At 43.1% G+C, this 18,677-nt stretch overlaps 1 protein-coding gene across 1 annotated transcript in view; it reads right to left on the bottom strand.

The window, feature by feature from the left end:
• CENPC (centromere protein C) overlaps positions 1-16,621 on the bottom strand; it is a 29,107-nt gene extending 12,486 nt beyond the window's left edge. Inside the window, exons 1-11 of the mRNA XM_077917587.1 lie at positions 16,478-16,621; positions 13,915-13,961; positions 13,474-13,541; positions 11,792-11,886; positions 10,491-10,593; positions 8,731-8,854; positions 8,289-8,480; positions 4,691-6,031; positions 2,959-3,029; positions 1,568-1,633; positions 515-619 (exon numbers count right to left, since the gene is read on the bottom strand). Of these exons, the coding sequence (XP_077773713.1) occupies positions 515-619; positions 1,568-1,633; positions 2,959-3,029; positions 4,691-6,031; positions 8,289-8,480; positions 8,731-8,854; positions 10,491-10,593; positions 11,792-11,886; positions 13,474-13,541; positions 13,915-13,961; positions 16,478-16,489 (2,224 nt within the window). The 5' untranslated portion in view covers positions 16,490-16,621. The remainder of the gene's footprint in view (positions 1-514; positions 620-1,567; positions 1,634-2,958; positions 3,030-4,690; positions 6,032-8,288; positions 8,481-8,730; positions 8,855-10,490; positions 10,594-11,791; positions 11,887-13,473; positions 13,542-13,914; positions 13,962-16,477) is intronic.
• Positions 16,622-18,677: the final 2,056 nt, after the last annotated feature.

Genomic DNA, 18,677 nt, shown 5'->3' with positions numbered 1-18,677 from the left:
TCACACTGGTATGCTTTCGAATTGCTAGGTTGGCAGGAGTTGGAATCCCGTCGCGTGGATTCGAACCGCCGACCTTCTGATCAGCAAGCCCAAGAGGCTCAGTGCTTTAGACCACAGTGCCACCTGCAGGCTACCACGCCATTTAAAAAGCCTCTATCACCAGGGTCCTAAATAACACAGAGAAACTACATGAGCCCTACAGGCTCCCTGCTGCAGATAAGTCTGCCTTCCAATATGTGTATGGCAACAAGAATGGGCATGGTGAGGTAACAGAGGGGGCAGAGCTAAAACATTCTCCACCGCCCTTCCTGACACAAGGGAAACCACTAATATATAGAGCTATAGAAATGAGATAAAAAGAAGAAATTACAATGCCATGCATGACAAAATAAATATTTATTTTTTACACTGAGCTGACTTTTACTTTTAAAGCATTCCCACAACTACAACATAGGGCTGCACTGCATTTGCCACAACCAGATAACATATATGAGCTTTGTATAGAACCTCACACCTGAAGGTCTCATCTTGTATTTCACGCGTTCTCCTCGCCAGTACTCCAATGGTTTAAGACGCATTCTTTTGGTCCGGCGAATGTTGGGCGTGTTTGAAGGCAATACTAAGAAACAAGACAGGTAATGAAAAGCAGATTTAGGTTGGATAAAAACCCAGAAGTGGAACAAGAACACACATACAAGGATGAAAATAATGTTTGGACCTGCCACACACTTTATAATCCTGCAGCTTAAAATAATAGATGCAGTTTAATGCAGTGTCAGAAAATTATTATTTATTTTTATTCCTCCCTCCCCCCCACCCATGGAATTTGGATCAGTATATCTGCCTCCAGTCCCACTTTAAACATTGCAATAGGTTAGAGAGGCTGCGAGAGTCAAGGTCAGCTAGCAAACTTTATGAACCAGCAGTTTAAACGATATCTGCACACTCAAAGGTCCAAAACTACAGCCGCTACACAATTGTGGGGAGAGTTCCTCCCACCCCATATTGTATTAACCAATTTTTACAGAGTTCAATCAGTATTTGCACTGTCCTCTCATGTATTCCTTAACAGTGATGAAGTGGGCCTAACTTCAAAAGAGCAGAGCCATCTAGAAGAAGGTGGCAGGTGGAAACATCTTCTCTGGCCCTTTGCCTGCAGAGAACTGACACCTCTCACCAATTTCTGTCTCTTTAGTCAGCATGCAATGAGCTGCTGGTACTGACGTTGGCCAAACCAAGGAAAGTGAGGCGGTACGAGGCAAGCTGTGGCACTGAAGCCAACCTGAAAGCAGTCTAAGGCTCACTGGTGGGTCCCAGCCCTCTGTGTGAGAAATAGGACACTAGGGCAGTGTGCTCATGCTGTTTGACTAAGTGAACTGCCACAGCAGCCATCACTGGCACCAATTCAGTATAAATGCATGCATGCAAGCACTCTCTCTCTCTCTCTCTATATATATATCTCCCCAGTTCTAAGACTGGCAATAGGCCTTCTTAACATGCCATCTTGCAGACAGAGAGATCTGAGTTCATTTGATGCAGTCTTCATTTAAAAAGAAAGAAATCTTACTCATTTTGCGCTTCAGTGCATTTAAATAAGTTACACCTTCCTCCTCTTCCAAGTCTTCAGATTCATCTAAATAGTGAAATACAAATTAATTCGTATTTTTAATATCCCACCCTCCCTCCAATCAGCAGAGGGCTAACACAAATTAACTGAAAGAACCACAGAACAATAAAATTGTAATCAAAACCACAACAGAACACAGTAAAATCAGTCAGTTTTACCTCCCAGCTTTGAGCCATCCACTGGAGTAGAATTTCTACCCTTTTATTACTGATGAAAATATTAAAGAGTAGCAGGCTCAGAACAGAGCCCTGTAGGAACCATTGGTGAGCGCAGTTTGACTCATTTTCCAACAAACTGTGAATCTACCTGATCTTCTGGTCCATCTTTAACCAGTGTGCTAACCACATGTTGGCAGTTTGCCACCACTGATTTACATATTTTTCTACATGGGGGTAGTCAATGTGGTGCTCTCCGTATGTCCTTGAGTTACGGCTCCTATTGGTCCCAGACAGTAATTTTTGTATAACATTTGAAGAGGACCTGATCAGCCCCACTTCCTCTACATGATGCCCTGGGTTTCAATGACCGACTCATTCATAGGGGCACCAAAATGATGTGAGTACTTTTCAGTGTGTTATAGCCTTGCTATTTGGCACACGTTTAATCCAAGAGGTCCAGATTATTGGAAAATAGATTATTTTAAGGAGGGTGTCATGGTGCTGTGGGTTAAACCACAGAGCCTAGGGCTTGCCGATCGGAAGGTCAGTGGTTCGAATCCCCGCGACGGGGCATGTCAGAGTGCAAGTAGATAAACAGGTACCGCTCCGGCGGGAAGGTAAATGGCACATTCATGCGCTGCTCTGGTTCGCCAGAAGCGGCTTAGTCATGCTGGCCACATGATCCGGAAGCTGTACGCTGGCTCCCTCGGCCAATAAAGCGAGATGAGTGTCGCAATCCCAGTCGGACACGACTGGACCTAATGGTCAGGGGTCCCTTTACCTTTTACATGGTTAAAAGTTCTTCCACAACCTCCCCAAAAGCTGGGACTTGGCATGCATTTAGCCCAAGTCACATTGACTGCAAGAAAACACTGGAAGTTGGAAAACTTTGTACTGAATGCTCAAAGGAGAGGCTAATGTTTACCTCGCAATGAAGGCCAGCACAAAGCAAGCGAAGCCAAACATGAATGTTAGGGCTGTGGTAGTTCAGTTGCCTCTTCAGGATTAGACCTGTGACTGCTTCATCAAGGAACAAGCAATTATTGCTTGAAGGAGACAAGCGCCATTTACTGGCACAGAATACATACATGTATGTGTCTGTTTACAATTACGTACGCAGATATACAGCAAAAGGAACTCAAAGAGCATACCAGACGAATCAATAAGCCATACCTGATGTTGAATCCTCCCTGTTAACAGCAATCTGATGTTTTGAAGAAGTTTTTATTTTAGAAACAGGGCCACTTAAAGGAAAAGAACAATGGTAAAATCCTTAGAGAGCAAAAAAATCAAAACAATTTATCCATGCAAATTAAAAGTACCATACTAAAAGAAACTGTATGTAGAAACAAGAAGCATTTCATAGAAAAAAGGTGACAGGCAACGAGAAACGGTTAACTTATCAAGAGCTATTAGAGTGGACTTGTATTTAACTTTTCTTGTATTTACCGTATTTTTCGCTCTATAGGACGCACCGGGCAACAGGAGGGGGAGAACAAGAAAAAAAAAGTTCTTATTCTCTCCCTCTAAAACAAGGTGCATTCACCCAAAGCCTCCTGAGCGCAGCGGGAGTTACTGCTGCGCTCTGGAGGCTTCAGGCGACTACCTTGGAGAGCGAGAGCCTGGAGAGCGAGAGGGGTTGGTGCGCACTGACCCCTCTCGCTCTCCAGGCTTCAGTGAAGGCAACCCGAAGCCTCTGGAGTGTGGCGGGAGTTCCCGCTGGGCTCCGGAGGCTTCATGTTCCTTTCAACCTGCTCTTTTCCCCACCGCGCTGCTTTCCCCCACCGCCAGCCCCAAAGAGCAGGTCGGGGAACAGCACAAAGGCTGCGTGCAGCCTTGCCGCTGCCCCCCGAGCTTGTGGGGCTGGCGGTGGGGTGAAGCGCTGCTTTCCCCCACTGCCAGCCTCAAAGATCCCTGAAGCCTTTGGAGCGCAGCGGGACCTCGCGCTGCGCTCCAAAGGCTTCGGGTTCCTTTCGCTGACCCAAAGCCTTTGGAGCGCAGTGCGAGTTCCCGCTGCACTCCAAAGGCTTGAGGCTTCAGGGACAGCCTTTGTAGCCTCCGCAGGGCAGTGCCTTCACCCCTCTGCCCTGCGGAGGCTTTGCGCAGCTAACCCCAAGCTAGAACAGCGAGACGGAGCGCTGCGCAGTGCTCCCTCTCCGTTCTGGCTTTGGGCTTAGCCCCGCAGCCTGCATTCGCCCCATAGGACACACACACATTTCCCCTTAATTTTTGGAGGTGGAAAAGTGCGTCCTATAGAGCGAAAAATACGGTAACTTTTCCCTAGGTTCAAATCTATTGCTTTTCATAACCTTAAACATGGCCTAAGGGATCAAGAGTGAACTGCAGGACTGAAACTCCGATTTGGATATGGTTATAAAATTCTAGGTTAGGAGCAAGGAAAGAAACACAACCCCTGTACTACACGCCATCAACTGCAGCAAGAACATATAGTGGGCTCTATGAGCAAAGGCAAAATTGAATAAAGCCAGGACCGTCCCCCTCCAAAAAAACCCATACGTGACCACCCTCACTTGTCTGAAGCTAGACTTACCCACCACCTTGCTTACCAGATTCACTCCCAGAGTCCTTGCACCACCTTCCCAAAGTCAAGTAAGAAAGGTAACACTTTTTTTCTTGGCCTCTAGGTCTAGGAAGGAGGCATGAGGGCTCTCCAAGCATCCCAGAAACCAGTAAGTGAGGCAAAGGACTTAAAAGCTCTTTCTGTGGCAGGTTCCACCACCCTCACCCTCCCAATTTATTTATTTTATTCATTTTTGGGCCATGCGCCTAAGGTCACGATTGATTAGTAAATTGCGCCTAAGTGATGGGCCCATTGTATTGATTTAATATTTATACACCCCCGGAGTCAAATTAACATGCAACATAAATGGATGAAAGCACTTACTGCGAGGAACGCGTATTGTTGTTTTTTCGTTCCACAGAAGTATTTAATATTTTTTCTGCCACATACTGTTCAGGATAATCCTCTTGGTAGAAGGCAATTCCACTTTCTTGAGCACTTCCTGAGGAAGTCGGTCTTAATTCCCGTGGCAACGTCTTCGTTGGTTCGCTTATTGGTTCACAGGGGCTTCCACCCCCTTCAGAACTCTCGTTTTCTGAGATTTGCTCTGAAACCGGCACCCTCTTACTTCCTCCAGTGGCTTCACCCTCTTCACCACACTGTTCTTCTCCTCCATGCTCGCTTCCAGAGCTATCACTCGAAACCAGCACCTTATTTTTCCTTCTGGGTCTTTTAACAATACTCATTGGGGTTTCCAAATCTTTTCGAGACAGCGTTCTTTTAGGCTTTCGCCCCTTAGCTGATTTGCTGCGTGACAACCTTTGGGCTGTATGTGTAACGGACTGCTTGCGCTTTGATAATTTCCCCCCCACAACAGGAGCAGGATCCTCGGCGTCTATAGACTTTTGACGACCCCGTGGGGACACAGCTGCAGGTGTGCATTCTTGCCTATAATCTTCGTGAATTTCTACCGATGGCTTCCTTTTTGAATGTATTTGTTTCATAGGTTTTTTACTGCAAGGTAATTGCTCACCTGTACGTGTCGCAGAGGATGGCGCTTTCAAAACATCGTGGCCTGAAGAATGAATCCGTTCTGACTGCACCTCTATAGGACTGGCAGAATCCTGACAGCCTTCATCACGCGATACCACCAAAGGCTTAACTTTTGAGCAGCTCTGCTTCATAGATCGCTTACACTGGGATGACTTCTGGGCTGTACTTACGACGGCCTGTGGCTGCAATGAAAAATTGTGGTCCTGCTCCTGTGAGAAAAGAAGGTCCCCTGCGTGGCTTCTACTTGCAGACACTTGGCAATCCTCATTGCATATACCGACAGATGGCTTACTCTTGGAAGGTGTTTGCTTTCTTACTTGTTGGATGGTATTTACAGTTAGCGGCAAGGGGCCGCCTTCCACAGCGATTCTTTCATTAGTCCTTGAATCATTTTGCATCCCGGTAACAGTTCTTTCAGCAGTGTTAATTAACTTCGGTTTGCTTTGCTTTATTGGCGCTGGTGTAACAAGATTCTCTGATGCCCTTTTATTTTGTCTTCTGACACTCTGCTGCTTAGCTCTTTTTTTCCCTTCAGACGATGCAGATATTAAGTTGACTTTCTGTTGCTTTTTGTTCCTTGGGGATGTTGAAATCCAGGATGTAGAACTCAATCCAAATGATTCCTCTATAACAAACTCGCACTCGTCTTCTGCCTCTATACTGGCTGTATTTCTAGGAAGGAAAGGTAGGTGCTTGATTGCTTACATATCACCAACACCAAGAAAGAAAGCAAAACAACCCCACATACCCCAAATGTTATTCTCAGAGATGCTTCTGTTTTGACAAGTACACCCAGATATTTTCCAAATCAGCAACCATTTCATATTGTATTATTGTAAGTAAACTTCAAAAGGTTTATGTCCACAAATCAGGTACCCTGGCTTCTGATCTGCTTCAAGTTTTAAAAAGTTCCTGCATATATATATATATATCCAAATAATATTAAAAACAACGTTGAGGGTCTGATAGTAACAGGAAAACTCAGCAGCTTCCACTGCTAAAGAATACCAAAGGACTTCTCCCACTATTGATCAGAAAAATACAATCCCTCAGGCAATTTGGAAATGTTTAACATTATGAGATTCCTTAAGGAAAGAAAAACATAGGTTCTTTATCAGAAAGTGTTGGTCTTTGAGTGGTCCTCTATGCAGCTGCGTAGTGGGATCTTGTGCCAGCATAGGGTATCATCTCTTAACTTCCTAGAGCTAAAACTGGGAAGAGGTATTCAGTTCAGCTATTTAGATAAGCAACTTGTCATCTTTTGGGTCTCTGTGTGTATGATTATGTGGAAATGGATACAGGAATTAAAAGAATAAGCTGCACAGGTCAGCTCTACAAAATACAAATTTGGTTGCTCTACAGTTTGAGGTGGGAGTGCGAGAGTACAGTACTGGATACAACAACCCTGATAGAATTACAGTGGTGCCTCGCAAGACGAAATTAATCCGTTGGCGAGACTCTTCGTCTTGCGGTTTTTTCGTCTTGCGAAGCACGGCTATTAACGGCTTAGTGGCTTTAAGAAAAAGGAAACAAACTCGCAAGAACTCGCAAGATGTTTCGTCTTGCGAAGGAAGCCCATAGGGAAATTCGTCTTGCGGAACGACTCAAAAAACGGAAAACCCTTTCGTCTAGCGAGTTTTTCGTCTTGCGAGGCATTCATCTTGCGGGGCACCACTGTACTCCAAATTGTTTCAGGTGGTATTTAGTTGGCTATTAAGTAGCACAGTGTGATCTGGACAGCTTCCGAGATGAAACTCTGGGGCATAATCTGAGGTCCATAATCTCAGACAAAAAGATGATGGTCTATGTGGGAAGGAGTCCCTGGTTTGTGCAAGTTCCCATATTCAGAGACCTGAAAGAAAAACTGCCATCATATCCCTCTCCCAAAAACTTACACATTGCCAGACCTCTCCCCTAGAGAAAGGGAAGCTACAGAAGATCTTTGCACCATATAGGGGCCAGACCACTGTTGTATTAATACCATATGTTGTTACTCATTCTTCTAACGTCAGAAAGCCTCTACTTTTGCAGTATACTTTCTTTCTTAATGAGACCTTTTTATTGTCCCAGGCGCTGCTGATGCCAGTAAGAGCCTGCAGACAGGAGATCCAATATACTTTTGTTTATTCAAGTGAACAAAGCGCACAAACATCTCCAAAAAAGGGAAGGGACATGTCAGCCACGAGGATTTCTTATTATTATTTTGTTTATAAACTCAATAAAGATATTTTTTTTTTTTAAAAAAGGACTTGACACAAAGACAGCGGATTTTTAAAAAAAGATAATATTAAATAATGCAAAGATATTATCAAAACCACACAGATTATTACTGGACTGGAACCTTAAGGACTAGGAGATAAAGGTGAAATGGGCACACAATTGTGGCTATCCAATCAAGATGAAAAATGAGGAAAATTATGGGGAAAGACTTAAATTTCACCACATGTTATCTGATTTTTAGATGGTACCTGACCCCACCCAAATCAGCCAAAATAAATAAATAAATAAATAAATAAATAAATAAATATCAGCAATATGCGTTGGAGATGCAGACAAAATGAGGGAACCTTATTCCACATGTGGTGGACATGTCCCCCAAGGGAAGATAAAATAAATAAATAAATAAATGACAAGCTAGTGCCAAATGTCTTGCTCTGCTTTCCTTTGGATCACATTAACGAGGCCGAGGGGGGTGGGTCTTGTTGCCTGGGCAGCATACACAATGTCCAGGCTTGTGCCCCAGGGACCTCACTTCACTCCTCTTAACTCAGTGATTTAACTTCACCCCCAGAGGCGCACTCCATTGTTTCCCGAGACAGACGGATGCCAACATAATTTGGTGGCTATGTTTCAAATTACAAATGCTCAAACGCCTTACACAAAACTAAAATACAGTGATATTATGCTTCCAGTACAAAACCTATCTCACCGTTCTTTAGAAGATCTTGTCATGGCGTCTAATGATGCTACAGACTCTGGTATTTTCTTTTGACAGGAAGAGATAGCAAAACATGGTGAAAGCTCCTTTGTTTCTTTCCTTGCATGATGCTCCCCAGATTTTCTAGCATCTGTGCTGCTCTGTAAATCTTTATCAGGTGCCTCTTCATGCCACCTTGGGCTCCTTTGGGAGGAAAGGTAGGATATAAATCCAAGAAATAAAAATAAAGATACAACCAAATTTGGGGGGTGAATTAAGCCACACTGATACTTTGGTTTTCCAGGTTTATCTCAATATCCCTTCTTCCAAGCCAGTCCAAACATGTATGCCTTCAATTATACTACAGAAGTTGGACATTTGTTTACTCGTCAGTGTGATGTTAAGTGGGAACATAAATATGGATGCACAATATTTCACATTCATCAGAACTTACATTTCCCTATGAGATTTCTCTTTGTCCTCATTCAGGAAAGCAGGTATTCCGAATATCACCGGGACATCCTCATCTATGGAATGCTCACTGCTTGGGGTTTCAGCACCTTTTAACGTTGCCGCATCTGTTTTAATGGTGGAACAAACCAAATAAACAGAATAGTGATAACCGTTACTATTTCTGACCTAAGAACTATTCTTATTCCACACTATTATCAGCCAAACATTGCCTGCCCAGACATTTTTCATTACTGATTTTTAAAGGATGTTCGTTGTGACTACATTTTTTAAAAATGGATTTGTATTCTCCTCCAAGAGAGCAGTGTATATTGAAACATATTTAAAAGCTAAAGCTGCAATGATGATTAAAACTGTCTCACTTAACTGAAAGTATACCACTGATTATTCACACTTTCCCACCGTGATGCTGTTGACAGATGAGCTCTGTCATCTTTTGAGTGGTGGGTGGTATACAGTCTCTGCACTATGAGAAAGAGGAAGGAGGATGCCAGAGTTGGCGGGAACTTTGAATAGCCATATAGGCAATGGGGGAGCAACTAGGGGGTTACTGTTTAGATCAAGTGAAGTTACACTGGGGTGAAAGGCGCTGCACCTAGCTGGCCACATCTGAGAAAAGGTTACATTTTTTTTTCCTTTCCAGGAAAATATGCCTCAAGTAATCAGAAGTATCTACAGTGGTAGCTTGGTTCTCGAACTTCATCCCTTCTGGGAGTCTGTTCAACTCCCGATACCGTTTGCAAACCAAGGCGCGGCTTCCAATTGGCTGCAGGAGCTTCCTGCACTCAGGCAGAAGCTGCATCGAAAAACGTTTGCAAACCAGAACACTTACTTCCAGGTTTGCGGTGTTTGGGAGCTATTTTGTTTGACAACTAAGCTGTTCGAGAACCAAGGTACCACTGCATTTTGTTTTGTTTTCCAATTAAGTTTGGAATATTTCAATAAAATTTCCATCAACAGGGTTTGAGGGCATGTTATCTTTCATTTTTAAGATAATGCAAAGATGAAATATCAAAACAAATCTCAGATTAGAAACAGATAGGCCAACATCAATAGAAACCGAAAAGCAGCAGCAGTGAAGAAGCCCTGTCTCTTGCAGCGAGCCACCTAACCTCCAAATGTGGCAGGCCCCCCCGATCATCACCTCACCTCAGATTCCAGGTTTATACAGGAAAGGATGGACCTTCTGATATAGATGCTCAGACTTCAGGTGAAACCCCAAACAAAGGCTATTTTGTAGTTATGGGGTAACTCAGTTCACACATGGCCCCTATGTAAGCTGTATAATGAACTGAAGGATTTCCAAAATTCCACACACATACAGAATAAGGTATTTAGTGTGAACTGGAACTTCAGACCTGAACATTTGTACTCAAGTGGGTTATTCTGTTCAATCTGTCCTCCAAAATTTCACATGGCTTTTATGTGCTCCATTTCCATTTTTGTTCTGTTCTTTAGCTCCCTCCCCACCTCCTTGCCCCCAGAAATTTTGGACTGAAATCCCTACATTTTTTTTATAATAAAACTCACCTTTCTTCCCCTTCCCTCACTTCTTACATGGGGAATGGAAACATAGCAGAGATCGGAACTGCTACGTTCACTTTTCAAATTATCTGGAAATGATCTATGTTTAATTTCAATTTTTTTGTACTTCAGAACGTTTTGGTAGCATTAACGTACAAAAGACCAACGTTTTAATATTCTCACCCAAATGATTACCAGTTGAAAAATCATGCTGCCCACCTGAAATCCTGTCATTTTCTTCTGTTGATGGTAAGGAGATGTTGGTATTAAATACATTCTGCACATAGTTAATCTTACTTGGTTCTGGCTCTATCTGTTCTTCCTGACAATCAAAACGGCAACATAATAGAAAAATACACTGTTAATAAACACAGTATAAACAAGCTTCACAAATAAAATGTTGTTTCTGAGTTTTGGGCTGCCTAAATCATGCTGGCTATCTTATACAATATCAATCTCAATACGGGAGAAAACACACACAGTGTGAACATTCATGCTGAGGCTACACTGTTGTGGACAGCTCAAGGAGCTCATGTCTGCTGCAGTAATCATGGAGCTGTCCCAATTTTCCATTAGTCTAACGCACATGGTAAGTTGCGGAGGTAGTAGAGATCACTAGCAAGAGCACCTTCTGAGTTGTGGAACTGCAAAAGAGTCACCTATTGCCACATTTCTTATCTTTTTTTGTCAGGCATAGCGCACACACACGTATCATAAGTCGCAATATATTGCCAGGTCAAAAATTGTGAAACCAATATCACGATACCAACACTAGGTCAACGGTTCACCCACAGTTTTGTCTGAATTCAGCTTCAGTTTATTAAAGGTAAAGTGAACCCTGACCATTAGGTCCAGTCGCAGACGACTCTGGGGTTGTGGCGCTCATCTTGCTTTATTGGCCGAGGGAGCTGGCATACAGCTTCTGGGCCATGTGGCCAGCATGACTAAGTCATGGTTCTCTCATGGAGAACCAGAGCAGCGCACGGAAACGCCATTTACCTTCCTGCCAGAGTGATACCTATTTATCTACTTGCACTTTGACGTGCTTTCAAACTGCTAGGTTGGCAGGAGCTGGGACCGAGCAACGGAAGCTCACCCCGTTGCGGGGATTCGAACCGCCAACCTTCTGATCGGCAAGTCCTAGGCTCTGTGGTTTAACCCACAGCGCCAGCACCCATTAAAGATGTTACAAATCCAACAGAGCAGAACAGAAGCTTGGATTTTCTTTTTAAGGCAGCAGTGGCTCTGGTCTGCAAATCACTTTTCCCTCAGATTAGCTCATATGGGCTGAAGGGGGAAATGTTATCAAATAAACCACCAATAACACCATGCCCATGTCTGAATAACACGGGTTAACAAAGAAAAAGAAAATTTTAAGCCAGCAGCATAACAGAAGTGTCACTTTTTCGATCGAATCAACTTCAGCTGACCAAACGTGACTGGATATGTTAAATGGCATAACATGCATGGCTACATGGACAATCACAAAAAAAACCATATTAAAAAGAGAAACAGCTTACCTTTCTCCCATGAGATAGAGTTTGACTGAAGTCTGAGCAAGGGGATGAGCAACATGATATGCTTGGGGAGCATACTGTATTTTCCTCTGCACAAGCTAAAGAGACAGGGGGGAATGGTTAAGAAGAAAAATCTAGTAGTACCCGCTCGTTGGTTCTTTTAGCTAGAAAGGGCTCAAATATCCTAAGCTAAAATGCCATTTTAAGGGATTCAAAATTGTGTTTGCCAACCTGCCAGGAGTGCAAAATAAAACGAGTAAGATTCCTCAAGAGGAATACGACTGTGTGGCATGAAGCTTGTGGGACAATTCTACACAGAGCTCAGCAAGACTCCTGATTTAATGGGTTTGGGTACATCTCATTGTCCCTAGGACTGGGCTCTTAGCACAGCAGCAGGGAGCAGCTTTTTACAGACCATGAATTAGTTGATGACAAGATAAATCATGGGTAATTAAAAGCGGGAGCTTCCAAATTTATTTTTCTGGCCATGCTGAAAGAGGGGGAAGGAAGCATATGAGTCCAGGAGAACACACTTTTTCATGTTTCTCTAAGGCATAGCTTACCATGACATCTTGAACAATAGTAGTAGAACCTTAACAAGTATCAGAGAGAAACTGATCTAGAAAGCTGAGAGACGCTCCCAATTCATGTCTTCCTACACCACTACAAGCACATCCTCTTTTGCCTTTGGTTATACAGGCAACAGCCATATCAGGCACACCCAATTGATGTGTACATCATGCCAACGCTGGAAGTGGTCAGAAAGGGGTGTAATAGGAGCGTAGTGGGCTTACATGCACTCTGCCGACACATGTGGGCATCAGGAACACAAATCCCACTAGAAATGTTCACTACCTGTATTTAATTTAGCATTTAAGATTTATTTATTTTTTAACGAACCAAGTGAATTGCCTATGAGATTGCCTACATTCTGCAATCTTTAAAAAGGTAAAGGTACCCCTGCCCGTACGGGCCAGTCTTGACAGACTCTAGGGTTGTGCGCCCATCTCACTCAAGAGGCCGGGGGCCAGCGCTGTCCGGAGACACTTCCGGGTCACGTGGCCAGCGTGACATCGCTGCTCTGGCGAGCCAGAGCCGCACACGGAAACGCCGTTTACCTTCCCGCTAGTAAGCGGTCCCTATTTATCTACTTGCACCCGGGGGTGCTTTCGAACTGCTGGGTTGGCAGGCGCTGGGACCGAACAACGGGAGCGCACCCCACCGCGGGGATTCGAACCGCCGACCTTACGATCGGCAAGCCCTAGGCACTGAGGCTTTTACCCACAGCGCCACCCGCGTCCCTCTGCAATCTTTAAGGCACCATAAATCTTATTGTTCTTGGAAATGTGGAATTCTTTTTCACTTTTGTGACACATGGGCAGGAATTTAAAGTACTGTAGCCCTTAAAAACAGCTTTAAAAACACAGTGCATGTATACGTTCTGGTACAAACAAGATGTGAAGAATTTGTGGATTTGGCCCGTGGTTCTGACTACAGAATCTGATAGGTTCAGAAACTGTGGCAAGCTGTACTGCAGTGGGATTGAACTTTATAGCTGACACGAAAATAATGGTTCACTACCAACCCTATCCGCAATTTGTGGAATCATGATCAAACTATTTTTTTCAGAACAGTTCACATATTGCATACTGCATTGTAAACGATTCACAAAATAGGTAACTTACATGTAAAGCAGTCTTGTATATATTTCAATACATTTTCTCCTTGCTGTATATCAGGAACTTTATTTGGACTGGCAGGGGGGAAAACAAATGATATGAGTGACTTCAAAAATTATTCCAACCTGCAAATATTGCCTTCTCAGCATATTGATAATGCTGCATTATGCAAAGCAGTCAAACAACAGTGATTTGATTTCATGATGGGATATGCAATGATTGAACTCTATTTGAAAAGTGGTTTACTATTCATTAGGAGTGGGGATATGTTCAAGAAACACAAGCTCAATCATCAAATTTCTTAGGTATGTGGAATTAGTAGCACAGTTCTTTCGATCCTGGCTGATATACAATACTGACATATGACACACACTTAACTATTGGAAAGCTATCCACATTTTCAGTTGCTTCAGAATAATAGAAGTTTAATAAACAAAAGTTAATTACCCTTGTTTGTTGCAGTATCTTGATCTGTAGTTACCTTTTAAGTGATTCTGATGACAAAAAAGAAATAATTCTTATGAATATGCTTCTTGAAAATGACAATATTTATTGCAGTAATCATATGCCACGAAGCTATACAAAACATAATCAAGGCAACTCAAAGTTGCACACAAACAGCAGAAGTTTGAATAATCAAAGTGAAGGAAGTGCCAGCTTCAATAGAAGAAGTAAAATTATACATTCAGTAATGAACAGTTTGAAAAAGCCGTCCTGCATTTGAAGAGTGATAGGACCTGACTTGCTGTTAGGCAGAGTTAGGCAGCTGCTTATAGCAGCTAAAGTGTCATGAAAAGACAGCAAGTTATTTCTTTAGTTATTGTTGTATTTTCACTTCACGGGAGAAGGGAGGCACTTGTGGGATGCTGTATGTCAGGTGCCAGAATAACTTGACTGAGTATTTTGGATACTAAATATATTGTCTCAGGGACAAGCTTTTTATTTCTCTGGCAGAAATATGTTTTAGCATACATTATAATCTATACTAACTCAGCTGGTATACTTTCAATTGATGGTAAATCTTCTAAGACATTTAATCTGGCAAGCAGAACCAGGTATGGATGTCTGCTATCCATTTTATTATATATTATGCGACTGGAACTTCAGGATGAGGCAACACAATGTAGTCAAAAGAATACAAACTCTCAGAAGTGGGCATCACCCTCTATGCGGATGAGGTGGGTTGTTACATCTCCAATGTAGTAAATATTTCAGGAGAAAAATCAGATGAGACAGTAAATGAACACAGAGCTTTTTCCAGATGCACCTTGGATTTAGTACTAGATCTAGTACAAATTTACTAAATAATGACTTCCACACACACCACGAAACTGATACTAAAAGTCTATGATGTTACTACCACTACTAAACCTTTTCGTTATACAATTAGTGACAAAATGTTCCTCATATATATATATATATATATATATATATATATATATATATTTGCTTTCGTAGATTTTCACGGGTACAGGAATGCAGGTTTTGGTGTCCTCGGGTATCTTCCCGTGTAAAAGTTGGGGTGTCTAGGCGACGTTTCGACGAGGTCTCACTCGTCATCTTCAGGCTGGTGCTTTCGGCTTCTTGTTACTGGAACAGAGCAGGATCTCAGTGTTTGAGTTCCTATAAATACTGTTGAGGAGGTGTGGCCTCCTATGTTCCCAGAACATAGGAGGCCACACCTCCTCAACAGTATTTATAGGAACTCAAACACTGAGATCCTGCTCTGTTCCAGTAACAAGAAGCCGAAAGCACCAGCCTGAAGATGACGAGTGAGACCTCGTCGAAACGTCGCCTAGACACCCCAACTTTTACACGGGAAGATACCCGAGGACACCAAAACCTGCATATATATATATATATATATATATATATATATATGTTATTCATATACGATGATATGATATATGATATTCATGATATATGTATTTGATATTCATGATATATGATATATATGTAGTTATTCATATATGATGATGATATTCATATATATATGAACATATATATATATGAGAACCGTCTCAGGGACACTTGCTATTTTATGCCGCCTGTCCATATTGGTGGCATATTTTAAAAAATGTATTTTAAAAATGTAAACACGACCAAAATCCATGTTTGTTCCCTTTCCAAAGAGCTGGCCCAGCTTCCCTTCCAACTTTACTGCAACTAAATCTGCTCAGGTCGCAGAATGAAAACGTTGGAGCTGGAAGCATTCTACCTAAAATACGAAGGACCCACAGTTTAATAATAATAATAATAATAATAATAATAATAATAATAATAATAATAAAAGAAAAAGGGGAGATAGATATCCATAGTGAAGTCAGGACATCCTAATAACTAATAATAATAATAATAATAATAATAAAGAAAAAGGGGAGATAGATATCCATAGTGAAGTCAGGACATCCTAATAACTAATAATAATAATAATAATAATAATAATAAAGAAAAAGGGGAGATAGATATCCATAGTGAAGTCAGGACATACTAATAATAATAATAATAATAATAATAAAGAAAAAGGGGAGATAGATATCCATAGTGAAGTCAGGACATCCTAATAACTAATAATAATAATAATAATAATAATAATAATAATAATAAAGAAAAAGGGGAGATAGATATCCATAGTGAAGTCAGGACGTCCTAGTAACCACTGGCAGGCCCCAAAAAAGAAAGGAACCGCGATGGGTTAGTTAGCTCCATGTTACGTCAAGCGAACTTTTAAGGTTCGAATCCAGTCGAACGAGAAAGGGAGAAAGGAGGAGCGAAACTGAGGCGAAACTGAAGGCTGTCGCGAGCGAAATCGCCTCACGAGAGGCGTAGCCAGGATTTATATATGGGGGGGGGAGGGTGGCGCGATTGGTCAGTTATTTAACTATTGATTTCTAATTATTTCCTTGGTTTTTTGAGGGGGGGGAGACAGATACCCCCCCCGCCGCGCCCTTGTTACCCCCTCCCCGCCCCCCATTTCTCCCCCTCACCGCCTCCCCCCCCCCCGTCTTACCAGGGAGTGCATGGCGGCGACGTTCGGGCAGCCGGGAGGGGAGGGGCCGCCTCCGCCGCGCGGGACTTCTCCTCTCCTTCAACCCCGTTTCAAAAGCTCGCCTCGGGGGGGAGGAGGAGGCCGCTCATTGGCCGGGCGGGTTTGTGGCGTCATCGGAGGAGGCGGGGTCGGCGGCGGCGGCGGCGAGGGAAGGAAACCGAGAGGCGGAGGCGGTTCCAGCCCCGAGAAAAGATCCACTGCGCCTTTTCTGTGTATAGACTCGCGCGCGGAAGGCGATATTGCGGGTTTGCTGCGGCCGCCGTGGGGAAAGGTCGCGAGTGGGAGCGCGGAAAGGGCATCTCTAGAGAAATGGGGGGGGGGAGGCGGCCAGCGGGGTTGAATCTTCTTCTTTTTAATAGATAACATTTTTAAAAAATCTATAACAATTTATTGATTTTTCCAAAAATACCAATAATAATAGAAGGGGGTTAATTAATAACCAAATTAAACCATGAATTGAATCTTCAAGGTCTCCAAGCCAAATAATAAGTGGTACTAAAAATAGAGGTTTCCTTAACTTCCTCCTCCGGAGAAAGGTGAGATTAGATACATAGAAATATATGCATATACATATACATATACACACACATATACATGTGTGTGTATATATATATATATATATATATATATATATATATATATACACACACACATACATATATATGTGTGTGTGCATATGTGTGTGTATATATATATATATATATGCAGGTTTTGGTGTCCTCGGGTGTCTTCCCGTGTAAAAGTTGGGGTGTCTAGGCGACGTTTCGACGAGGTCTCACTCGTCATCTTCAGGCTGGTGCTTTCGGCTTCTTGTTACTGGAACAGAGCAGGATCTCAGTGTTTGAGTTCCTATAAATACTGTCGAGGAGGTGTGGCCTCCTATGTTCTGGGCAGAGAGGAAGTTCCCAGGCTAGTGTGCCTTTTCTTCTTTTGTTCCTTAATTGCTTGAGGGATATCTTGAGTATGTATATGCATGTGTGTGTGTGTGTGTGTGTGTGTGTGTGTATGTATATATATATGCAGGTTTTGGTGTCCTCGGGTATCTTCCCGTGTAAAAGTTGGGGTGTCTAGGCGACGTTTCGACGAGGTCTCACTCGTCATCTTCAGGCTGGTGCTTTCGGCTTCTTGTTACTGGAACAGAGCAGGATCTCAGTGAGACCTCGTCGAAACGTCGCCTAGACACCCCAACTTTTACACGGGAAGACACCCGAGGACACCAAAACCTGCATATCTATATATGTATATACATGAAATATATTGTTGTTGTTTAGTCGTGTCCGACTCTTCGTGACCCCCTGGGGCAGAGCACACCAGAGCATGAAATATCTGGTCCACTCCATGGACCAGAGCATGAAATATATATATATATATATATATGCTTTCGTAGATTTTCACGGGTACAGGAATGCAGGTTTTGGTGTCCTCGGGTATCTTCCCGTGTAAAAGCTGCGGACCAATCATACTGCTGCATTGTTCTAGGACCAATCAGACTGCTGCCTTTTGGATCCTATTCAGCTCAGTACATAACACCCCTCCCCTCTAAGTTCCAGTCCTGCCCGGGAGGTTGCATTCATAGTCCTCAAGGGGTACGCTGGCTGCCTACATATGTGTTGCGGCCTGGGGTGTTCCCTGATCAGGGGTTACATAACACGATCCTATACATTTTTTGACGGAAACAAAAGCTATAATAATAATAATGAGGAGGATGAGGATGACCTAGGGGAGATGGGGCTTCCCAACCTGGGGAGGTAGCCCATCTAGGCAAAGGAAAACTCTTGATATTAAAATTCTGCTGCACTGTGGCATATCTTTGGGAGAAGAAAAGGCTAAGGAGTGAACCCAATCTGAGTCCTGAAGATGGTTGGATGGAACCTTGTATGCCTCCTTCCAGCAACTGCTACAGCTAAAGGTAAAGGTAAAGGTACCCCTGCCCGTACGGGCCAGTCTTGACAGACTCTAGGGTTGTGCGCCCATCTCACTCAAGAGGCCGGGGGCCAGCGCTGTCCGTAGACACTTCCGGGTCACGTGGCCAGCGTGACAAAGCTGCATCTGGCGAGCCAGCACAGCACACGGAAACGCCGTTTACCTTCGCGCTGGTAAGCGGTCCCTATTTATCTACTTGCACCTGGGGGTGCTTTCGAACTGCTAGGTTGGCAGGCGC

This window comes from Podarcis muralis, chromosome 13 (genome assembly GCF_964188315.1).
Source record: "Podarcis muralis chromosome 13, rPodMur119.hap1.1, whole genome shotgun sequence".
In the NCBI taxonomy this organism is placed as follows: Eukaryota; Metazoa; Chordata; class Lepidosauria; order Squamata; family Lacertidae; genus Podarcis; species Podarcis muralis.
The sequence above is the reverse complement of the archived record's forward strand: the minus strand, read 5'-3'. Positions and strand labels throughout refer to the sequence as shown.